Source organism: Mugil cephalus, chromosome 14 (genome assembly GCF_022458985.1).
Source record: "Mugil cephalus isolate CIBA_MC_2020 chromosome 14, CIBA_Mcephalus_1.1, whole genome shotgun sequence".
Taxonomy (NCBI): domain Eukaryota; kingdom Metazoa; phylum Chordata; class Actinopteri; order Mugiliformes; family Mugilidae; genus Mugil; species Mugil cephalus.
This window is the reverse complement of record NC_061783.1, coordinates 13349377-13369337: the sequence shown is the minus strand read 5'-3', so window position 1 is coordinate 13369337 and position 19961 is coordinate 13349377. Positions and strand designations below refer to the sequence as shown.

At 45.2% G+C, this 19961-nt stretch overlaps 1 protein-coding gene across 1 annotated transcript in view; it reads right to left on the bottom strand.

Annotated features, from left to right (window-relative positions):
- pard6gb (par-6 family cell polarity regulator gamma b) overlaps positions 1–19961 on the bottom strand; it is a 30696-nt gene that overhangs the window by 8637 nt on the left and 2098 nt on the right. Inside the window, exon 2 of the mRNA XM_047604891.1 lies at positions 16157–16379. Within this exon, the coding sequence (XP_047460847.1) occupies positions 16157–16379 (223 nt within the window). The remainder of the gene's footprint in view (positions 1–16156; positions 16380–19961) is intronic.

Here is a 19961-nt window from a genome sequence, read left to right as displayed (position 1 = left end):
AAATGCAGCGCGCTTTGTATTGCCTTCGCCTCATAGCGTGGGGTCAGAAATAGCTGGTTTTCACGACTCTCCTGTGGTTTCACACAAATGCAGCAAAGTGAGCCGAATGCCAAATCTCTACACATTATTCCTCGAGAAACACCAAAAAATGTTTTCCTTTCATTATCCCCTGCACGTATCTTTAAGTCAGGTTTTCATCCATTGTCAACATAAAGAGCATGAACCCAAAAAAAAAAAAAAGGAAAAAAAAAGTGCAAATTCCTGGACATCTCCGCTCCTCCCCGTCGGAGATGGCTGAAGTCTATCTGTATGTTCAGGGGCTGCCAAGATTTTCAACTAACACTAACATGGAAAAAGAATCCAGACAGAATAAAGAACGTTTTTTTTTTTTTTTTTAAACATGCAAACATATTTGACATTCTTGCAGGGGTGGTTGAGGCAGAGCCGGGATGGAACTTTGGAGGAGTTCGATAAACGTACGCGGTTTGGTTTGAATCGACAGCTGCGCTGAAGGTTAGGTTTGGAGCTCGCTGGAAGTTTCTGTGATCTTGTGCACAGGAAAAAAAAAAAATACTGGAGGAACAGCAAAGATCAGTAGCTTTACCTTCTAATAAAACCAGATGAGCCCCTGCAAACTTTTGCACGCGCACGCCGTGAATGCCGGGTAGCGCTTTGCGCGCACGCGGCTCGTTCCTTCACTCATTTAACTAGCAGTAACTGCCGCGCACCGGGGACGGGCTGCACATCTGGGACAAGTTAAACGGAGTTGCCTCGTGTGCTGCCGGGCCTGCGTGGTGGTGTGGTGTGGTGGGGTGTGGAGGGAGTCGTAGGTTTAAGCTTCACTGCAGGTATCAGCTCACGCCCCCACCCCCCTCCCAAAAAAAAAACTAATTTTAGCAGATGCAGGACTAAAATCGCAAGGGTGATAGACGTTAAGAGGTAAGAGGCAGCCTTTTAAAAGAAGGAGGGAGCATGAGTGCGCGCGTACTTAAGCTGATTAATCTGTGTTTCTGTGTGTGTGTGTGTGTGTGTGTGTGTGTGTGTGTGTGTGTGTGTGTGGGAGGGGGGTGGGGGTTGACATGCAGCAGGAGGAGGAGGAGGACGAGGTGGAGGCTGAAACATCAAAGCGGGAGAGAGCAGACAGGTCTCGAATTCCTCCAACTTTTCAAAAGGAACAATCTACACTCCATCAAGTGCTCCTACTTATAAAGTGCTGCTTGGGGGTTCACCAGGTTTCCGTCCTCCGCCTTTCTCTTGCACATAACTAACTACTGCTTCTGGTTTTAATGCAGCTGCCTCTCTGCTGATCATATGCAAGCTTCCAACCCCAAAAACACATGCTGTTGATTTAAGCTCCCCAAAGTCTCAGCTGCCATCTGGCCCGCAGGTACCCGGGGCTGCATTCACACCGCTTACTACCCAAGTGAAGATATAAATACATGTCACTGTGGAATATGAAGTATGGCAATTCTGCACTCCATCATTAGAAACATTACCGGGTGGGTTTCTTTTATTTACAAGAGAGCAGCGAAGGCCGAGAATCATTAGTACGCCGAGACCCACAAACCTATGACGCATAATATATTTTTCAGGCATTTAGGCAAAGAAGGGATCATGGGAAATGGATTCCGGCGACGTACGGGCGACAGAAGTCGCAGCAGCAGACTTGGACTCGAGTCCTTGCCACCTGTCTGGCCTTCTGTTTGAGCGCGAGCACACGTGAGCGGTCAAGTACGTGCGCGAGGAGTTTAAGACTTAAGGACAACGCGGACTATGAGGAAACGCCGGATACTGCTCTCTGATAACGAGCCTCTCCATCTGCGTTCGTGAAGATACAAGAGAGACATTCAGGGATACTATTACCAAAATAACAGTTGCAAAATAAACTATATTCCTCTCCCACACTCGCAAGCCAAAACATAACCTTATCAGCCATCGGCTTCTTCGGCTATCAAATAATGTTTAATGAGCCCCAGGCTGAACAGACTCGCTTCACATTGCCTAATAGAGAGAGCGATTTTGTTTATAAGGCGTGTGTGCATATAGTTTATATGGGCCCACTTGGAGAGTGAGTGGAAGGAGCACGGTTCATTTACAACAGCCTGTTGAGCTTTACACTCACAAAAACTTCAGCTGTGTCGTGGTTGCAGTCTCGAAGTTATTCGTGTTATTTAAAGAGAAGCCAAGCTAGTTTAGTGAACAGTCAAACTGGGAAGGAGTGGGCGACTTTGAAACGGGGAAAAAAATATTCACCCGATTCAACTAAACCGGTGAGACCTGGTGCACCTAGCCGTCTGTCACGGGGACGACTCAACAACGCGATAATATCTGAGGCCTGAGATGTTGGACGCGATCCAAAACTGAAAGGAGGGAAACCTATGTCATCCAATACAGAAGGTTTGGATAGAGACCGAATCCAATGTAAAATATGTCCCGGACACACCCAAATACAAAGAACGCACCGACACCTTGAGCAGCCAGATCTAGAAAGTAGTGACCTGGTAGAAACATCCTGCAACAAAAGACAAATGGAAAACTACAAAAGATCAAATTCCACTTAATAGCATTCTTTTCTTTTACCAGGTTCTGTATCACTATCCCACCCCTTCCCTTCCTGGGGAATAGCAGTAAAAAGGGCCAAGCTAATCCCTTGGTGGTTTAACGTCACGCGGTTGTGTGGTGACAACATGGAGGGGGGTGACTCCAGAACGCTGGAACTCGCTGTTCAGCTTTCTTGAGGCGTCGTGGGCCTAAGTTAATGAAACATCGGTGAAGGGAGGTGCCCACTTGAAAACCCCAATGATGTGCCTCTTACTGCTGTTAGCTAAGCTAGTTAGCTGGTGTCTTCTTTCTTGTTGGTTGCTAGCTGGTAGCTGACTGTTAGCCTGCTGGTTGGTTTTTCGTTTCGACTGGGCTTCTAAATGAGCTTTTCCTGGGTCCTTCTCCTGTGTATTAATGAATGCTAATTTTCAAATGTTTAGATGATTATGACCCACAGCAGTAAAATCAGACCCAACATGCTTAAAGTTTTCTGGACCTGGGTTTGATCTCAATGCGTCCAAACCAATGTGTCTTTTTTGCAACTTTTCATCTTCACCCTTCCCATCCATCTGGCACTGATCCGAGTCACTTTCTAATCTTCAACCGGCTGCAGGTGACAGACAACGAGCAGATTAGGAAGATTACGGCTTCTCTGGATGTCTGACTGTCACGCACACGCACACGACTACCACATCTAGGCTGAGAAACGCTGGAGGACGTGGCAGTCAAGCAGACAGGAAAGGAAATGAAACGGCGGAGGAAGTAAACACACGCAGATTGACAAAACTTCTCGTGTAAAGTGCTGAAGAGGGCCTTCGTATTGCCCGTGTGCCAAATTTGTTTTTAGTAAGCTGCCGGTCTTGAAGCAAAGCACAAAGAGAGGCGGAGAAAGGGCCGAGGCCGCCTTCACAGGAGGCACCGTGCTGAGGAGGTCTTACATCAGCTCCCTGGAAAAGTGATCCTTTGTTATGAAGCTGCCTCTGGAGACACTCACCTCATTCGCACTATAGGGAAGAAAAATAACCCATCACATTACAACTCGATTAATACGAGGCCAACGAAAATGTTGTCTCAGAAGCTCAATGAGATCATTTTTTCTCCCCAAGAAGACACAATCACACATCCACCTTGTCTACTGACGGGCAGTTGGATGTTATCATTCTTAATCCTCTGCAGGAGAACTGGTATGCGCTGGACCCTGCCAGTAACATGAGCGCACACACCGACCTTTAGTCAGTCATGGACAAGAAGAGTCAATAAAAATCCCCTATCCCGGCCTCCAGGTGAAGGCCCATGCTTCCCACAGTCACTTGCAAGCTTGGACAGGCCTCTCGCTCGTCCTCCTCTGCACCTGAAACACCAGCTCCTTCTCTTACACAACCAAACAGCATAACAGAACACTTCCTGTGTGTGGTGACACATATCCTCGGTTCTTCCTGCTCCTGCTCTGCTCCGCCGACTCCATTCGTGGTCGGCTTCATCTCGTCTCTGGAGCCAAGTCACTATCACACACTATCACACACATTCCCACACACACACACACCATGTCAAAACAGCCCGTGGGAGTGCTTCCACATGAGCTGTCAGTGTCCATTGTTTCAAGGAGTCTCTGGGACACAATTCGTATCAGGACAAGAGTCAGGGCTCATTCCTCCCCTCCTCCATTCTTTTTCCTTCCTCTCCCATCCACAACTGCTGAGTTGGCCTGATTCAGCCACCAACTCGCAGCCCACGTGTTTGGAGAAGGGAGGGAGGGGAGGGGGGGTCGGGTGGGAGAAGGGGCAGTGTCTTCTCACGGTTAGTCTGTTTGCACCAGGCATTTCTGACTCAGTTCAGGAGCTCATAAGACAGATTGCTCCACTGAATGGCAGGGCTTCAAGTTAAAACTTTGTTTACTAACGTTTTAATGCAGAACGAATGCTGACAAATGACAAATAGTGACTGTGACTAGGGCTAAAAGGCATGCACGTTGGGGCCATGATCTCAGCTTTACTCGCGCCTCCTTTTTTTTCTAGATGCACAACTACCACACAATGCATATATAAAAACTCAACAAAGTGGACAATTAATAATAATTAATGGACAAAACATATATAAAACATGTGGTTTAGATGCTCCTTGTGTTTAACATTGACGTTAATGAAGTGTGAAATGGCTGCTGTCAGGCTCTCGGCCAGCTCTGGCGATTTATGATGGCCCAATCATAAAAACTCTTTGAGCTCAATTGTAGCCAATCAAATCGGTCCGTGGTACACCAGAGCGGTGAGGGGCCATGACTGCCCGTCTCATTGTTTTAGCCTCATGACCTACATAAGACTAAAGACATTATCTCCCCACCGGCTGCGATTGTTCCGAGAATTCCTCGATATCACACACACACAAAGCATTGTTGCGCTAGTCCACACAAACTGGGTGCAAAGGTAAAGCGCTAATGAATAAAATAAAAATCACCACAAGATTTGCCAGTAACAATGAGAATTAAAAAAAAAAAAAAAAAATACAGCCCCCTTTTCCCCTTTAAAATAAACAACAAAATGGCCTCCGATCCTCGGTTCAACTTGGCCACGAGGGGATGCAAGAAAAGTAAACAACCCTAAAGAAACAGTGAACTCCCTCTCAGCAGCCCAACTCAGTCTAGCGCAAGTAAAAAAAAAAAACTCCTTAATGCTAAAGGCGCATTCGTCTGTTCACCATGAATACGCAGAAACGCACGTAAACATGTTGTCGACTGGACGCGCTTGTTAGTGCATGCGAGGTCTCTAACTGGACACCCCTAATTTATACAACTATTAGGGAGGTTCCACAAACCAAACACCAGAAAAACACACAAAAATAATAAACATGGTCTCTGACTCAGAAAGAGGCTGCTGTCCGTCCGTACGGGCACGGGTCATACAGTACATTTGTGCGTGGCCATATGTTTGCGCAGGCTTTCATGCTAAGTGGATTTGATTGTGTAGGGTTTTTGCCCCCGGGATCACAGACTTTCTGACTTGGGTTATCAAAATAAATGACTTCACACGCTACAAGGTCAGAGCACATCTGACTGGTTTCCGGGGGCAAGGAGTGTTTTTGCAACGCACACTATTTATAGCATAAGAATAGACGCTACTCACTTCAAATTAAAGGTTTAAGTGCCACACTTTAAGATTTACTTGTTTATCACCAGCATTTCAGTCTCGCCATGAGCAGTTAGCATGAGCACGGCTAACTTAAAAGTGACCTGGGTGGCTCTGAAGCCAGCATTGCCAGTGGAGAGTGTGTTTGCTGTGGCTGAGCTGTTGGGAAGCAAAGTCAGTCCCTCCTTTGTAATTACGGACTCTGAAAATAACTCTTTGCAGAGGCAACGCTAGGTTGATGTTGTGCTGGATAGCAAGCCTTTTTTTTTTTTTTTTTTAATGCTTTAACTTGGATGCCTGAAAGCTGCAGGTTGTCTGTAAAGTATGTGTGGTCCATGCTCTTTGAAGATTGCAAAGACTGAATTGAGCAATATTGAAATCAATCGTAACGTGAATCTGAATATGTAGATCCTACCGCTGTATGCAGAACTTCCCACTGTAAAGTCAACAGAACAAGCCCAGACTAAAAAGCAAACGGGTGTAATCAAACTAGACTGAAGCTGTTTATCACATCAGTGCCCGCTACCCACTTCAACGCTTCGATGAAATTAGGTAAACTAGGATTTCCTCAAAGGGCCCAAATCCTGTGCTCAAGCTTGCACTTGTGTTCTCAACTTAGTATGTGAATTAGCGCCAGTGTTCCAATGTTGCACACATATACACAAAGCATGCCCGGCCTTGTCCTTCAGCAGAGCTGTAATTAAGGAGGGACTGCAGCGAGCGGTCTCACAGCGAGCCGTCTCTGCACAAAACCAGCGGCTCCTCCCTCAAAAAACCCACTAACACCCACCCAGCGTCCATGTTCCCCCGCTCTCTCTAACCCCAAACCTTCACCCGCTTCCCTCACTTTGCTCGTGGCTTGGCCTGAACTTGGCCTGGGAAATTTCCACTGCGTTCTCTTAATCGGCCAATCTCACCGTTGTCTCTGCCCTGGGCGAATCTTCATGTTTATTATTAACATGTGATGTTTAATGGATAATACTGGGTAATATGGATCGTATGTGTTAAGGACTCATTGTGTAGGCCTGAATGTGTTGTTTGAACGCGATATTAGATGAGAAGTTAGACCCTCTCATGCCTGCCTGTTAAAGCTGTTAGCTCCTCTTAGCACAGAGACAAGAGAAAGGGCGTCTTTAGATCTGATGTGCTGCATACTGCTGTTGGCTAGGCTAGGCTAGTTAGCTGGTGTCTCCTTGTTGGTTGCTAGTGGTAGCTGACGGCTAGCCTGCTGGTCGACGTTTTTTGTTTTTCATTTGGACTGGCTTTCTAAATGTGTTTTGCAGAGGGGAAAAGTGCCGGTTGACATGTAGTCACATATCCCATCACTTCTTAACTACTTCTGTTGGCTAGGCTAGTTAGCTGGTGTCTTATTATCGGTTGCTAGTTGGCAGCTGACTGTTAGCCTGCTGGTAGTTTTTAGTTTGTTTTTTTCTAGTTGCACTGGGTTTCTAAATGCATTTTGCCTCGTGTTTTACAGAGGGGAGAAGTGTTGGTTCACATGTAGTCACATATTCCATCACTTCTTACCTACTGCTGTGTAATAATGAATGTCTATGTTACCTCTAAAGCCCAAAAAAACAACCAAGCTGGCCGTTTTCCTTTGTTTTCAGTCTTAATGCTAAGCTAAGCTAATTTCATTTTCGCCAAATGTCTTAAACGGAAGCTTATTGTTGTGTTTCAGGGAGGACTCCTTTGTTAAATCTAGTACTATAAGAGAAAAAAATAAATCCAACACGTCTTCATAAAACCATAAATAAACCTTTTCGTACGGATGAACAGAAGCCTTATTGCCTGCCTGCTAAAATTAAAGCCAAGAGAATCACCAAAACAAGCGCTCCAAACATTATTCTTATGTCAAAACAAACAAACACAAAACAAAGAAACAGAAAACCGCACACTGCACACGTCACAGGCTCTCATTCCAACTTCAGGCCATAAACCCAGGGAAAGAAATAAAGCGCTGTATTTCAAAGCTCGTCGACTCTCTGAGGGTCAATGCTGCCGAGGAGCGCCTGCGATGGCGGTCGTGGCTTAGGAAGTTGTTTGTTTGTCCCAGAAGGGCCGGGCTATATTCATCACATCGTACAGTTTTCAGTGCCTGCATCTTCAGGCTAATTTAGAGGCAGGACGGAGTCAGTTTAAACTCAGCCACTGAGCAGTCATAACAGAACCTCTGCAGAGGTGTGAAGGGATTTCGGAAGAATATGAAGAAGTGGCAATCAGGTAAATTCTTCAGGAGATGTGTTCAAATACAAGCCCCCTAAAATATACGAATTCCTCTTCAGAAGTGACAAACAGAAAACCGGGAGGGTTCCCTGACACAGACAGCAGTGTCTCACAATGTCTGGAAACTTCATTGTGGGAGAGCGGGGGCGCAGTTCAAAGCGGGGTCGTAAACCAATATGAAAGCAGGGGCTTAGGAAACACAAACACCAATATAGTTTTTGACAAACACTGCAACCCCTCGAAGTTTAATTAAAATGCGGGACGTCTCCTCCCAGGATTCAAGAACAAAGACGAGCATTGCTTATGCATGTGTGTGTGAGTGTGTGTGAGTGTGTGTGTGCTGCACATATGAACACTCTGAAATGCTTTGTTATAAGTATAAAAGAAAAATAATGCAAGTATCAACATAATATGTGCATGCGCGCTCCGTTCTGGCAGCATGTTTAGCATCGGTGTAGATCGATGTTTGTTCACTCATCTGCCAGCTGACATGATTTACAGCGTTGCCCAGACAGGTTGCAGTGAGGGGCAGCAGCCCATAAGGCATGTCTGTCGCTGCTCTGCCCTAAGAACCAGGCATCTCCATCACACTGTAACTGTGGCTGGCATTGTTCTGAGACGCGCGGAGAAAAGGCCACACACAGGTTTTATTGAGAAGCCCACACACACCACCTCAAAGGTTTTACGGCGCAGAAAATTTCCCCAGCAGACAGGGCTTTATTTGTAATAGCACAGAGATGAACAGGACACCACTTTCCGTCAGCGGCTGTTCTTTAAACACCTCACTGGGCTCAGTTGAAAGACGGCACATTTTCCCATGCCGCTGCCCTTTGAATGTGACCTTAAAGCTTACAAAAAGCTCAGATAAAAGTCTTTTTTTTTTTTTTTTTTGTGGCCCATTCTGTTAGTGTCACTTGCTTGTGCCACCTCTTCTCGCCCAGGCCCTCTCTCCTCTCCTGGTAATTCCGGGTGTTGGCTCAGATTATAACAAGAGGATAATGGCCAGGCCTCACGAACGGCAGAGGTGGACTCAACCTGCTCGTTTCTCTCCGCCTCCCTTCCCCTCCCCGTCGGTCTGTCTGTCTGTCTGTCTGTCTTTCTTACCGTCAGGCTGACTCCCCACTGTCTGCTGTGGTTTTCTCCCCCCTTTGCACTTGACATTTGAGTCATGTCTGAACTCTAAAAAGAATGAGGACTGGTTTAAGAAGATACCCGAGAATAAATTCTTGAACGCACTCCAAGATGATCAGCGAGATCGGTTGTATTGTTCTGTTGCCATTACTCTGACTTCACCACTGCCCTCAGAGAAAGGGAAAGCAAACAAGGAGGAGGGTATAACGAAGAAAATAAAAGCCCAAGAGAGATTAAAAAAAAAAACTGATTAACTGACAACTGCTGCCTCCTTTAAGGAGGAGCAGGCGGTATATTGGGTTGTTGTCTTATAGCAATCCCTTTCACTAAACCACATCCTTCAGTGCACAGCCTGGGGCTGCTCTATGGTACCAAGCACAAAGACCAGAGGTACTCTGAGTTAGAAAAGCAGACTAAGGCGAAGGAATAAGGCCGTGCCTTTACATGACCAAAATAGACCTGCTGGTATGAGGAAAAGGATGATTTCTGCCCAACGTGGTATCCGACTGAATGGCTGGAATGCTAGTTATTCATACAACCACCCAAAACTGAACGAAGCTGCACTCTGAATCTTCTCCACTAATAGGCAGACTTATTTTGATCCAGTCTCCAACAACTAAATCAGCTCAGAGGTCTGAGTGGGATAAAGAGCCAGCGCCAATTACCGAGGTGGCTCTTTCTCTTGTTTTCATGGATAAAGTGCTCTGTGAGGGGGGGGGCTGCACAGTCCCATTTAGCAAGCAGGACATGTGGACAAAAAGTACACGGATGCATGCATGCACGTGTTCTCAGAAGCCCTCTGGCCACGGTGAGAGAGTGGCCAGATGTGCTGACAGGATTCCTGTATTTGGCCACTACACAACAGCACAAACACAGAGTGGCTCACAACAAAGACAGTTGTTAGTTACAGGACAGGAGTTAATTTGAGCTTTCTGAAGCTGAAATACATGCATAGATATAGAAAAGAAAATATTAACATAAAAAAAATAAATAAATACGAAGAAATAATCCAGTTACAGACACTGAAGTTAACAGATGTCTGCTTGCAATCTTGTATGAGGAAATGGGACTTTATGAAATTTTTTGACAAATCCATACCAGACAAAACTAACTAAAGCCCACCAAACGCCCTCTCCATTTCAGCATTTGGACAGAAAACCCTTTCAGGAATGGGACCATGACCACAGAGTGCGTTGATCAGCTTTCGTGGTTTCGTAAGGTTTCTTTACTCAGGATTCTTCGGCTTATTTCGAGCCAAATTCCACGTAAAAAATGCAGAAAGGGGTATCGATGGCAGCTAATGTTCAACTCCATGGTTAATGTCAACCCCCATCATCCACTAGCATCTCTATGTGCATGAGAAACTTCGAAACACCCCCATGAAAATGATGAAGCTATGAAGATGTTAACAGCTTGCACCTCCCTCCAGCGATGACGAATAAAAACTGAAACTACTAATGAACATTTCAATTCCAAAACAGTCTTTCCGTCTTGCTCCCCAAAACTCAAAGGGTCTGTGTGTAAACGACAACCCTGTATTCACAACCTGCCAAGGTTATTTTCTTTAAACACATTTCCCACGAAATTGACAGGGGAAATAAAACAACAACAATAAAAAGCAAAAGAAAGGAGAGTCAGCAAAGCGCGGACAGAAATATATTTTCTTTGATCTCCAGGTAACTGCGACGTCCAAGCCGTTGTGTAACGGCACTGGTCTGGACGACTGCACAGCTCTGCTGCTGAAATATTCGGCCGCCTTTTTTCATTTCTGCACCACATCTCTCTTTGGTTTGGTTTGGCTGATGCTGGCTGGTATCTGGTCCTAGTTTTCTCAGGTGTGGACAGCAGTCGGGTCGCGGCAGCTTTAAAACCCCTGCACTCAGCACGCTCGATGCGAGGCCACGCAGACGCGACCTTGGCTTACCTCGGCTGCTCTATTTATTTAAACTTTTAGTCCTTTGGCAGATAGGGGTTTCTTCTCTTTGTTGAAAGTTTAGTCTGTGTGCAGGCCCCTGGCACCGTCTACAAAGACTTAACCCCACCAAAAAACAAATTAAAAAAAAAAAGGGAATGTGCTTTACTTGGATCTAGACCACTCTTGTCCACCGTAGCGTAATTATAGGTAAAATTTCAGTATAATTTCATTCACATATCCTTATCTCAACCCTGCTTGTCATCCAAGATTACTGCAGTGCGGAAAATTAGTAGCTGCGCACTTTTTACTTCCCACAAGTTTTCTCAGCACCTCAGCAGCCTTCATTTAGAGCCTGATTCATGGGAGTGGTTTAGACATATTCAGGTTAATGTGTTTTGGACGGACAGGGGTCATTTACGTTTATCCTTCAAGCAAAAGAAGCGGCTTGAATGTTGAAATCCACAGGGAGGGGTGGACAATTTCCTGTTCCTGAGTTATCTTTGCCCAAAATACCCATGTAGGCAGTCCCTCTCAGGCTTATCTGTGTCCTAATTTGCATTTTTTGAGTGAGAATATGAATGAGCAGTTGGTGCTGCCGTGGTTTCCTCAGATAAACGTTGACTGGACCGACTATATGAGTACACGAGCAACTGTATTAATAAAGAGGCAAAGGCCCGGGCCAAGGAGACAGTACCGGTGTCCATTATTCCCCCCGCGTGGAAGCACTGAAATGTGCATGTGACCTCAATCTAACAATCAATTGCTTTACTCCACATGAATTAACCTCTACAACCGCACCCCCACACATTCAACCAGACAAGGAGCACCTCCGCATACAGAGCTGCTCTTTCACCACAAATCTTTAGATGCGTCCCATTTTTTTTTTCTCCCCCATCACCAGCCCGCCCCTTCCCCCTCCTCTCGATTCTTTGTGCATGAGAAATGTAGAAGTGTCCCAGCACAAAAAAAACTTCACTCTGCAAAGTGACTACCCTCCCCCCCTTTCTCTACAAACCGATACAGAGAAGTCCAGCCCCTTCCGGTGGACCACCGTGGGACCTTATTTTGGAGGAGATAACTGCAGCAGTCAATGGCGAGAGAAAAATAATTGAAGAAAGCACTAAACTGCCCACCCGGCATCATATGTGGAGTCACATTAAGCTACTTTCTCCACATGCGCACCACCTTTCACAACAAAGTGAAATGTGCCAGGTTGGCGGCGACTTTGGGGACGCATGTTGCGGGAGTCAAGAGTGTAGTTCACTTCTTTACAACAAACTGCAACTTAGCTTTGGAACCGACAAACACTGTGTGGCTGCCAAAAAACATCCTCTGCAAGGCTTAAAATAATGCAGCAGAGGTTGCAGAGGTAACGGAACATAAAGCTGCATTTGTGATGTTGTTAAACTTCACAGGAAGGAGAAGAAAGGAGGACGGCCCTTCATGCCCATATGTCACGGAGTGCTGCACGAATGCAAGTATTTCTAAACAATTTAAAAATCACTAAAACACGATATATATCTGTATATCTGTATATCTGCAAATCTGATATTTGCATTTTTTATCGTTATCGGCAGAAACGCGGATGCATTCGCTGACACATATGTACATATTTTTTTTTTTTTCAAGATTTAGATACAAGCGTGCAGCCCATACATTGCCCCTCCCCCACTAGCAGAGTGCACGTATGCATAAGAGCGTTAAATATTCTTTGAGCTGAATAAATGTTTATGTTTTTGGTTAAACTGAGACTTGTAACATTTGTTATTATTGTGTCATTTTAGTCATGTAAATGGAGGGAGAAAACACTGTATCAGCAATCGGTATCGGCGATAAAAGATCCGTATCGGCCAATCCCTAATTAAAATACATTCAAATATATCCAAGGAGACACACTATTTGGAAATAAAGTCAAGACTCAACACACACTTCATATTCTGGAGCGGGTTTGTTAAGAATTTCTAATATTTAAAACACACAAAGAGACTTAAGTGGAAAACAAGTTCCGTCACCTCCTCACATGACTGTGTGCAAACAGCGTGGAGCCACACATGTCACTATAAATGGTACAAATAGTCACTTCAGAATGGTCAGAGGCATTTTTGCAGATCCAGTCTTCAGTTTTACATCATCTTGGATTTCCTCATTCATTGCACAAAATAACACATGGTTGTTTTCCTTTAAATTCTCTTTGATCTGGTTGCAGACAAACACCCTGTAATCATCTACACCGAACGACTACTGCGTGTATTTTTGGGTATAAACGTGTAGACCTGTATTCTCTTGGTGAAGGCTATCATTAAAGAAGCTGCCGTCGGTCCCCCGCGGGGAGCAACAGGTATCGTCAGCAGTGTTATTACCGTATGGTCGCAAAACTGCGGCACGTGCTCAAATGATGTTACTGACAATGGAAACCTAATCCTGGAAGGGGAGTGTCAGGTAGATAAAAGAAACACGATGTAATGCCTATTGTTACATGAAAAAAAAAAACAGTACACAGACACAAATAGCCAATTGTGTGATCTTGTGGCGGAGGGGAGGGTCGGTGTGATGGACTGATAACTCAGATCTTTGTGCGTCTCAGTCAGCCAAGCCCCGTACAGTGAAACACTGCTATCTGTAAACCTTTGATGCATCACTGGAACTGTTAGTCACCAAAATGGAATGAAAACAAGAGAAGATTTGAGAGGAAGTACTAAGTCTCATTTATTACTTACTCCCCCTGTTTTTTTTTTTGTTTTTTTTAAGACAAAAACACAAAAAGATTGTCACTTGAGGTGCCACACAGCCCTGATGGAGTTACATGAAAACCACCCTTATGCGATTCCTTGAAACTCCTGCTGGAAAAAGTTTGCAAAATTTCCACATAGCCAAGAGCCTGCTAATATCCAACACTTTTATAAAGTTTAACAGTAGGTGTGTTGTTTCATTTTCCCTTATGACCAGACATGAGCTTTTTGTTTGGCTTCACCGGGATTACAAACCGTTGGCCAGTTGGTCCGTGTACACCAATACGGCATAACATTATGACCACCTTCCTAATATCGTGTCCCTTGTGCCTTCAAAACAGTTTTGACTTATCAGAGAATGGACATTGGACTTCTGAGGGTGTACTGTTAGTTGGGATGGGGGTGTCTGGTCTGGTCTAGGTGGGTGGTACATGTCTAAGTTACATCCACATGAATGAATGCCAGGTCCAAAGGTTTCCCAGCAGAACACTGAATTGTCACAAGATGGTCAGTGTTATTCACTTCTCCTGTCAGGGGTTTTAATGTTGTGGCTGATTGGTGTTAACTGCACCCAGACTAAAGAAAAACTTCTCAGATGAGTTATTAGTGGAGGGACCCGATTACACGTTTCCTTTTCTTCAATTTAAGTTGTATAGAATGTCTCTACTGTGACTACGTGGTGAGTCACACTGTTTTAAAAGTGTGAGTGAAGCCTGGTCTTTCATCTGGGGTGGTCTGCTGCCCGGGACGGAGAAGACACGTGGTGACGCCACCGATGACCCGTACTTACAAGCTGGTACTGACTGATACGGTCATTATCACACACGCTTTTGTCGTGCCCGCACCACCACCACCGCCATCACACACCTCAGACACGATGAGGCACTCACACAGTCACACACACCTCTTTGTCTAGCATCTAACAACAGACTACAGCGAGGCTTAGGATGCTCAGACAGCGTCAGTCACAACAGTGCACATTCCTCCGAACCACGTCGCCGTGTCAGCTTTGTGTTTACACCACCACAGTATGAAGTAAGCCCCTTCCTACTGTATGAGCAACAAAATCAGTCCACCGGTGAGGTTCACTTTCTCCAGCTCTGGTGTCTTAGGGGATTTCTCCTGAACACATGCTTGGTTTACACCTCGTACAAAGACCAGGAAACGGGAACGTCCCATCAGGATCAGTCGATCAGGACGATAATTATGTTAACATGTACAAAACATCTGAGTTGTATTCCAGTTTACCAGTGTTGCGGTATTTCCGGCACAACCCAACACCTTCTTTCATGAAGTTTTAAAACAGTCGTGCTTCTCCTTGTTCTGCCCTCGGCTTGTAAACTGTTTGCTCGTTGGTTTGTGCAACAAACAGAGCTGACCATAAAAAGGCATAAAAAGACTGTTTGTTACAAACCGTGGTCAAATCTAAATGAGACCCATAAATTCCAAAGGCCCCATAGACATGCATTCGTCAATAAGCTGGATGAAACCATTTAGTTAACAACCAACAATTTTATTTTCAAACTAAGCATCGCTGGCAGATTTCTTATCGGTCGACTCGCCGTGAGCCCCTTTAGCTTCGGCAACGTGAGCCAATCCGGTGGAGCCTCTCGAATACACGAGCCCCGTTTCTCGCTGGAAGTCTGTGACAAGATTGTCTAGTGAACTTTTGCATCTGAACCACCACAGGACAATCAAAACAATACACATTGATTACCCGACCGAGCCAGAGACATTCCTAGAAGGATTGAGAGTAGGAATAGATGTGAATGGTGATGGATTCATTTGTATGCTCGCTGGCTCGCTCGCTGGCCGGCTGGCCGGCTGGCAGGCCGTCAAGACCCACTCCAGAGTTGGGATCAATGAGAGAGAGAGAGAAAGAGACCCATTCCCATTCAGGGTACCGCTATGTTGTCTTTGAACAAATACACACTCGCATGCACACATACACATACACACAAACGGAGGAGGCTCAGTAAGACGTCTCTCTTTTCATGCAGATCTTTTGTCTCTCAGTAATGTCTGGTATGCCGGGATACAGGCTTTGCTCAATGACCTGATTTCTATGGGGTCCGCCAAGCCACCAGTTTGTGTTTGTGTGCGCATGCGTGCGCGTGTGTTTTCATCTGCCTGCAAGCTCTTCCTCTGGATAAGACACCGGACTTAGCGAGGCAGACAGACACAGACTGCGGCTGATCCAGCCAGTAAGGGGGCAGAAGTGTACAGGCACACACACAGAAAGCCTCGCGTGAAGTAAACAAAAAGGCCTCGAGAGCGACATAATTGGATGAGGAAACATTCTGTGGGGAAACTTGATTTGAGTCAGCGCAATAATTGCAACCGTTACTGCAATAGCTGGTTGTTTTATATTTGCAGGATATCTGAAAAGCAATATCCGTGTGATGATTAACTAAACTCCTTTTAAAAAGCAATGAATTTCATGGGGGAATAAGACTCAGTAATTACGCTGTGCAAGAAAAAAAAAAAAAACCTACCTTGTCTCTGTATGAAAATCCTGAGCAGTGGGTGAGCAGTTGACACCGCCTTGCAGAAGTTTTCGTCATTGTTAATCGGCAGCAGGTCGCCCTGGACGTCGGCGTAACCGATCATCACCTCCATATTAGCGATGCGGTGGATGTGCAGAATGAGTTTGTAGAACTCCTCGAACTTGCCCGGCTTGACCCGGTCCACGGAGAACCGGCGAAACTCTGCCCCATACTGAACAGAAAGAAGGACATTAAGAGAACAGTCAGCATGACAGCCAAACAGGAAACAGGAAACCCGGGATGTGACTGTTAAATTAACAAGGTGGAAGTCCGCTGCGCCAGGGGTGACGACCTTAAGCAAAGTACGGCTCCAGGAAAACTGTTTCCAAGCAATAAACAATCGGAATTAACCCCAAACTTTTGCAAAACCAGTTTCAAAACTAGCCACAGCAATACAATTCTCTTTTGCGTTACACAACAACATTAACCTCCGTGACAAAAATAGCAGAGGTTCTGACAACACAACAGATGCCCTATTATTACACCAATAGTTTGACATTTCAGAAACAATAAAGCTTCTTTACTTTTTGCCAGGAGTTAAATGTGAAGGTTGATAGCGCTCTCGTGTCTGCCTTCTGCTGAAGCTACAGCCTGCAGCCGTTTAGATAACGGGGTGAAACAGCTGGTCCGTCTCATATCTGAAGGGATCTTAATCATCTTAGAAGCATTCTTAAAGCGCAATAAAAAGAATCGTTTGACTGTCGTGTATGAAAAACAGACACCGTCTCCATTTGTATGCTAGCCTAACTAGCGGTGACTTGTCTAAAATCTAAAATATTAAAAAAAAGTCGATGGTAAGGATTTTAACCACCTTTGTAACTTACACACAAAAAATAAATACATCTTCTCAAATGTAGCTGGGTGATTAAAACCTCTGCAAGCTTCATACGTTCTTTGCTGCCTTGAACAGTGTGGTTTCTCGGCACAAACATCATTGGGCAAATGCATATTAATGGGCAAAACCCAACAACGTGCTTTTGCAAATATGCTTTTGCTTCAATTCTACTCACCAAGGTTTGATGTAGGAAGTGCACGTTAGGGCCTAGCACTTTTGAAAGAAGCACTACTGTACAAGACAAGAGACCTAAGACAGCTAGCTAGGTCTAGGACAACGATGAAATATATGGCAACCACAGCAATTACGACTATAAATGAAATGCTACACAACAACTCTTTGTAATCAGCTCTGCTAAATGTCACGTAGAGACCTGCTTTCTGTCTCTAATTGCCCCCACTTGATGATGTTGCACAGGAACCTGTCTGCAGGGCAAGGTCTTCATGGCTAAGCTAACCGGCTAAATCAGTCTTACTCGTGTGATGATCGAGACTTTTGCGCCGTGCATCCTCCTCTAACGAAGTAATCAGTATCAGGATGGCCTTTCACCTCTGCTAAATCATTTCCTGGTGGAAACACTGTTGCTTTGTGTTGCAGTGCACATCCAGATCATATCACTGCAAAAAAATTTTTTTAGTTGCACATCTCCTGCAAACAGCAGGAAATGGGAACCGGGTTGCTGCTGAACAGAAGAACACAGATGAGTAAAATCTGTGCGTACGTACATGACGGTGGCAGGCGGTCCTGCCTCCCACTCACTGTTTACGCACAAGAGCGCAAAGTTGGAACAATTGTGCTTCAGCTTTCCTGCTTGGGTCACTGAATGCCCAATGAGAGCACAACTGAGGGTCATGGTGGGGTCATCATGTGACTCTGGACGGGTATACGAAGATACAATGTGGGCCCCAAAAGCACAGCTCAATAAAAACGCTGCGAAAGACGACCGCAGTTGCACCGGCGTCTGAATCACAGAGGTAATTTGTAGACTAAGATCCTGTTTGTTACTGTAATCATGAGCTCACAGCAGAGGAAATCTGACAGCAGAAGGGAAGAGCAGAGCGGTGATCGGGGAGTAGGAGGTGGAGGAGGTGGAGGAGGAGGAGGACGGGGAAAACTGCTGACATAGTAACAGAAGAGAGTAGCGGTAAACTGACTGGGAGGAAAGAAGAAGAGCGGGGGATACATTAAGCCGCTCTGTAATTAGAAGATGACATATGAATTTAAGAGGGGGCGTGTTAGAAGACTAGGGGGATGCCAGGCGGGTGTAATTTGCTGCCAGATTCGCTGAAGCCTGCCGGAGGAGCACATGCGAAGATGCGTTTCTAACGCCTGGCACCAAACTTGGATTCCAGCTAATAAAAGTCAACTTAACATGAGAGGAGGACGCGAGAAGCTGACAAACAGGTTTGCCAGTGTTGAGTGTCTGTAGGTGGCATTTTGGAAAGTGAAACTAAACTCACGGATAAACTGTAATTAACTCTGTAGGACTTCAACCATGTTACACTTGACTTACCAAATGATAATTATACTTCTGAATGTCAGTAACTTCTATCACTGCTCTGACCGTGAATGTTCCCCTGGCACCACCGCACCTCGCGAACAGTCTCAACAATTGCACAAGCAGAGTTCGGCCCTCAGGTGTGAGCAAGTCTGAACATGGCACGATTAATCACGGGCCTCAGTACTAAACCCGAACCTAAGAATACATCACTACAAACGTGACATCACTCGTCCTCCTGGCCAATCAAGGCGTAGGGACGTCCAACAGGCTGAAACATGTCTAACCGACACACCGGGGAAGGAGGAAGATAGCCGACTTCCAACACTGGCTTTTCTTCTTGCTTCTTGCTTTGCTCTTGTAAGTCAAAACGAACTCATAAGAAAGATTTCCCAATACCTTCCTGGCATTTTATAAGACGCATAAACACATTTTAAAATTAACAAGATGGATCAGACTAAGGTGAAGGTAACGTGAACTCTACCCAACCTCCCCCACCCCCCACACATACACACTCTCTGGCCTCTGATAAGAGCTTTAAGTGAGTAAAACCAGGCAGCCAGACACCTCCAGTGTTATCCCTGATAAGCTCATCACTGGAACAATTTCCCCTGAGAAAACCCAAACACGAACCAGTGAGAACCAGACACATAACATCAGTCACGACGCAGTGTTGACAATAGAAACCCTACCTTCACTTCTGGAGATTTAAACGTTTGGGATTTCATTTGATTTATATCCACTGTTGGCTTGTCAGAGTGTTGAAGAGCAGTAGTCACACCAGAGTTATGTAAAATCTCATATTATTGTTAAAACAGCTTCAGATGCATTAAAAACTCAACAGTACAGCTGTACTAAACAAAACCAAACTGGACTCAGCTGTCATTTCTTTAAACTATGACTGGGCACTAGTTTATGAGCTATTTGTCTAGCTTTCTCCACATCCCTAGCACCTAGCTAACACCAACATCAACTTCTTTACCGTTTGAATTACTATTGCATCCTTTCATGCAACCGCGCTTCACCCTGTTGTTTACCCGCCAAAATGGCGCTAATGACCCAAAATGTACTACGGCTTTTGAAACAGCCATCTCTTATATTCAGTGGGCGGTTTCTACTTCTGCGTCAATTTGATGCCGTAGCTATGGCAAGAGCCCAGACCCTAATGGCGTAGCCTGACATGCACCTTCTCAACTATGCGTCATGGCAACCTAGTGCGCAAGAGCCGTGATTGGCCCGCTTGGTAGTAGCGTATTTCCACTTTAGTATTTCCAGCTGCTTCTCCATCTTTGCAGTTTTTGCGCTGATTGTTTTGGATCGATTAAAATGGGGAGGAAAGATCGGCTGAGGAGGTTCGAAGGTACAAGCATTCATGTGACTTATCCGCAGTGAAATTTCAGCGAAAGTTCCAGTTGCCATTG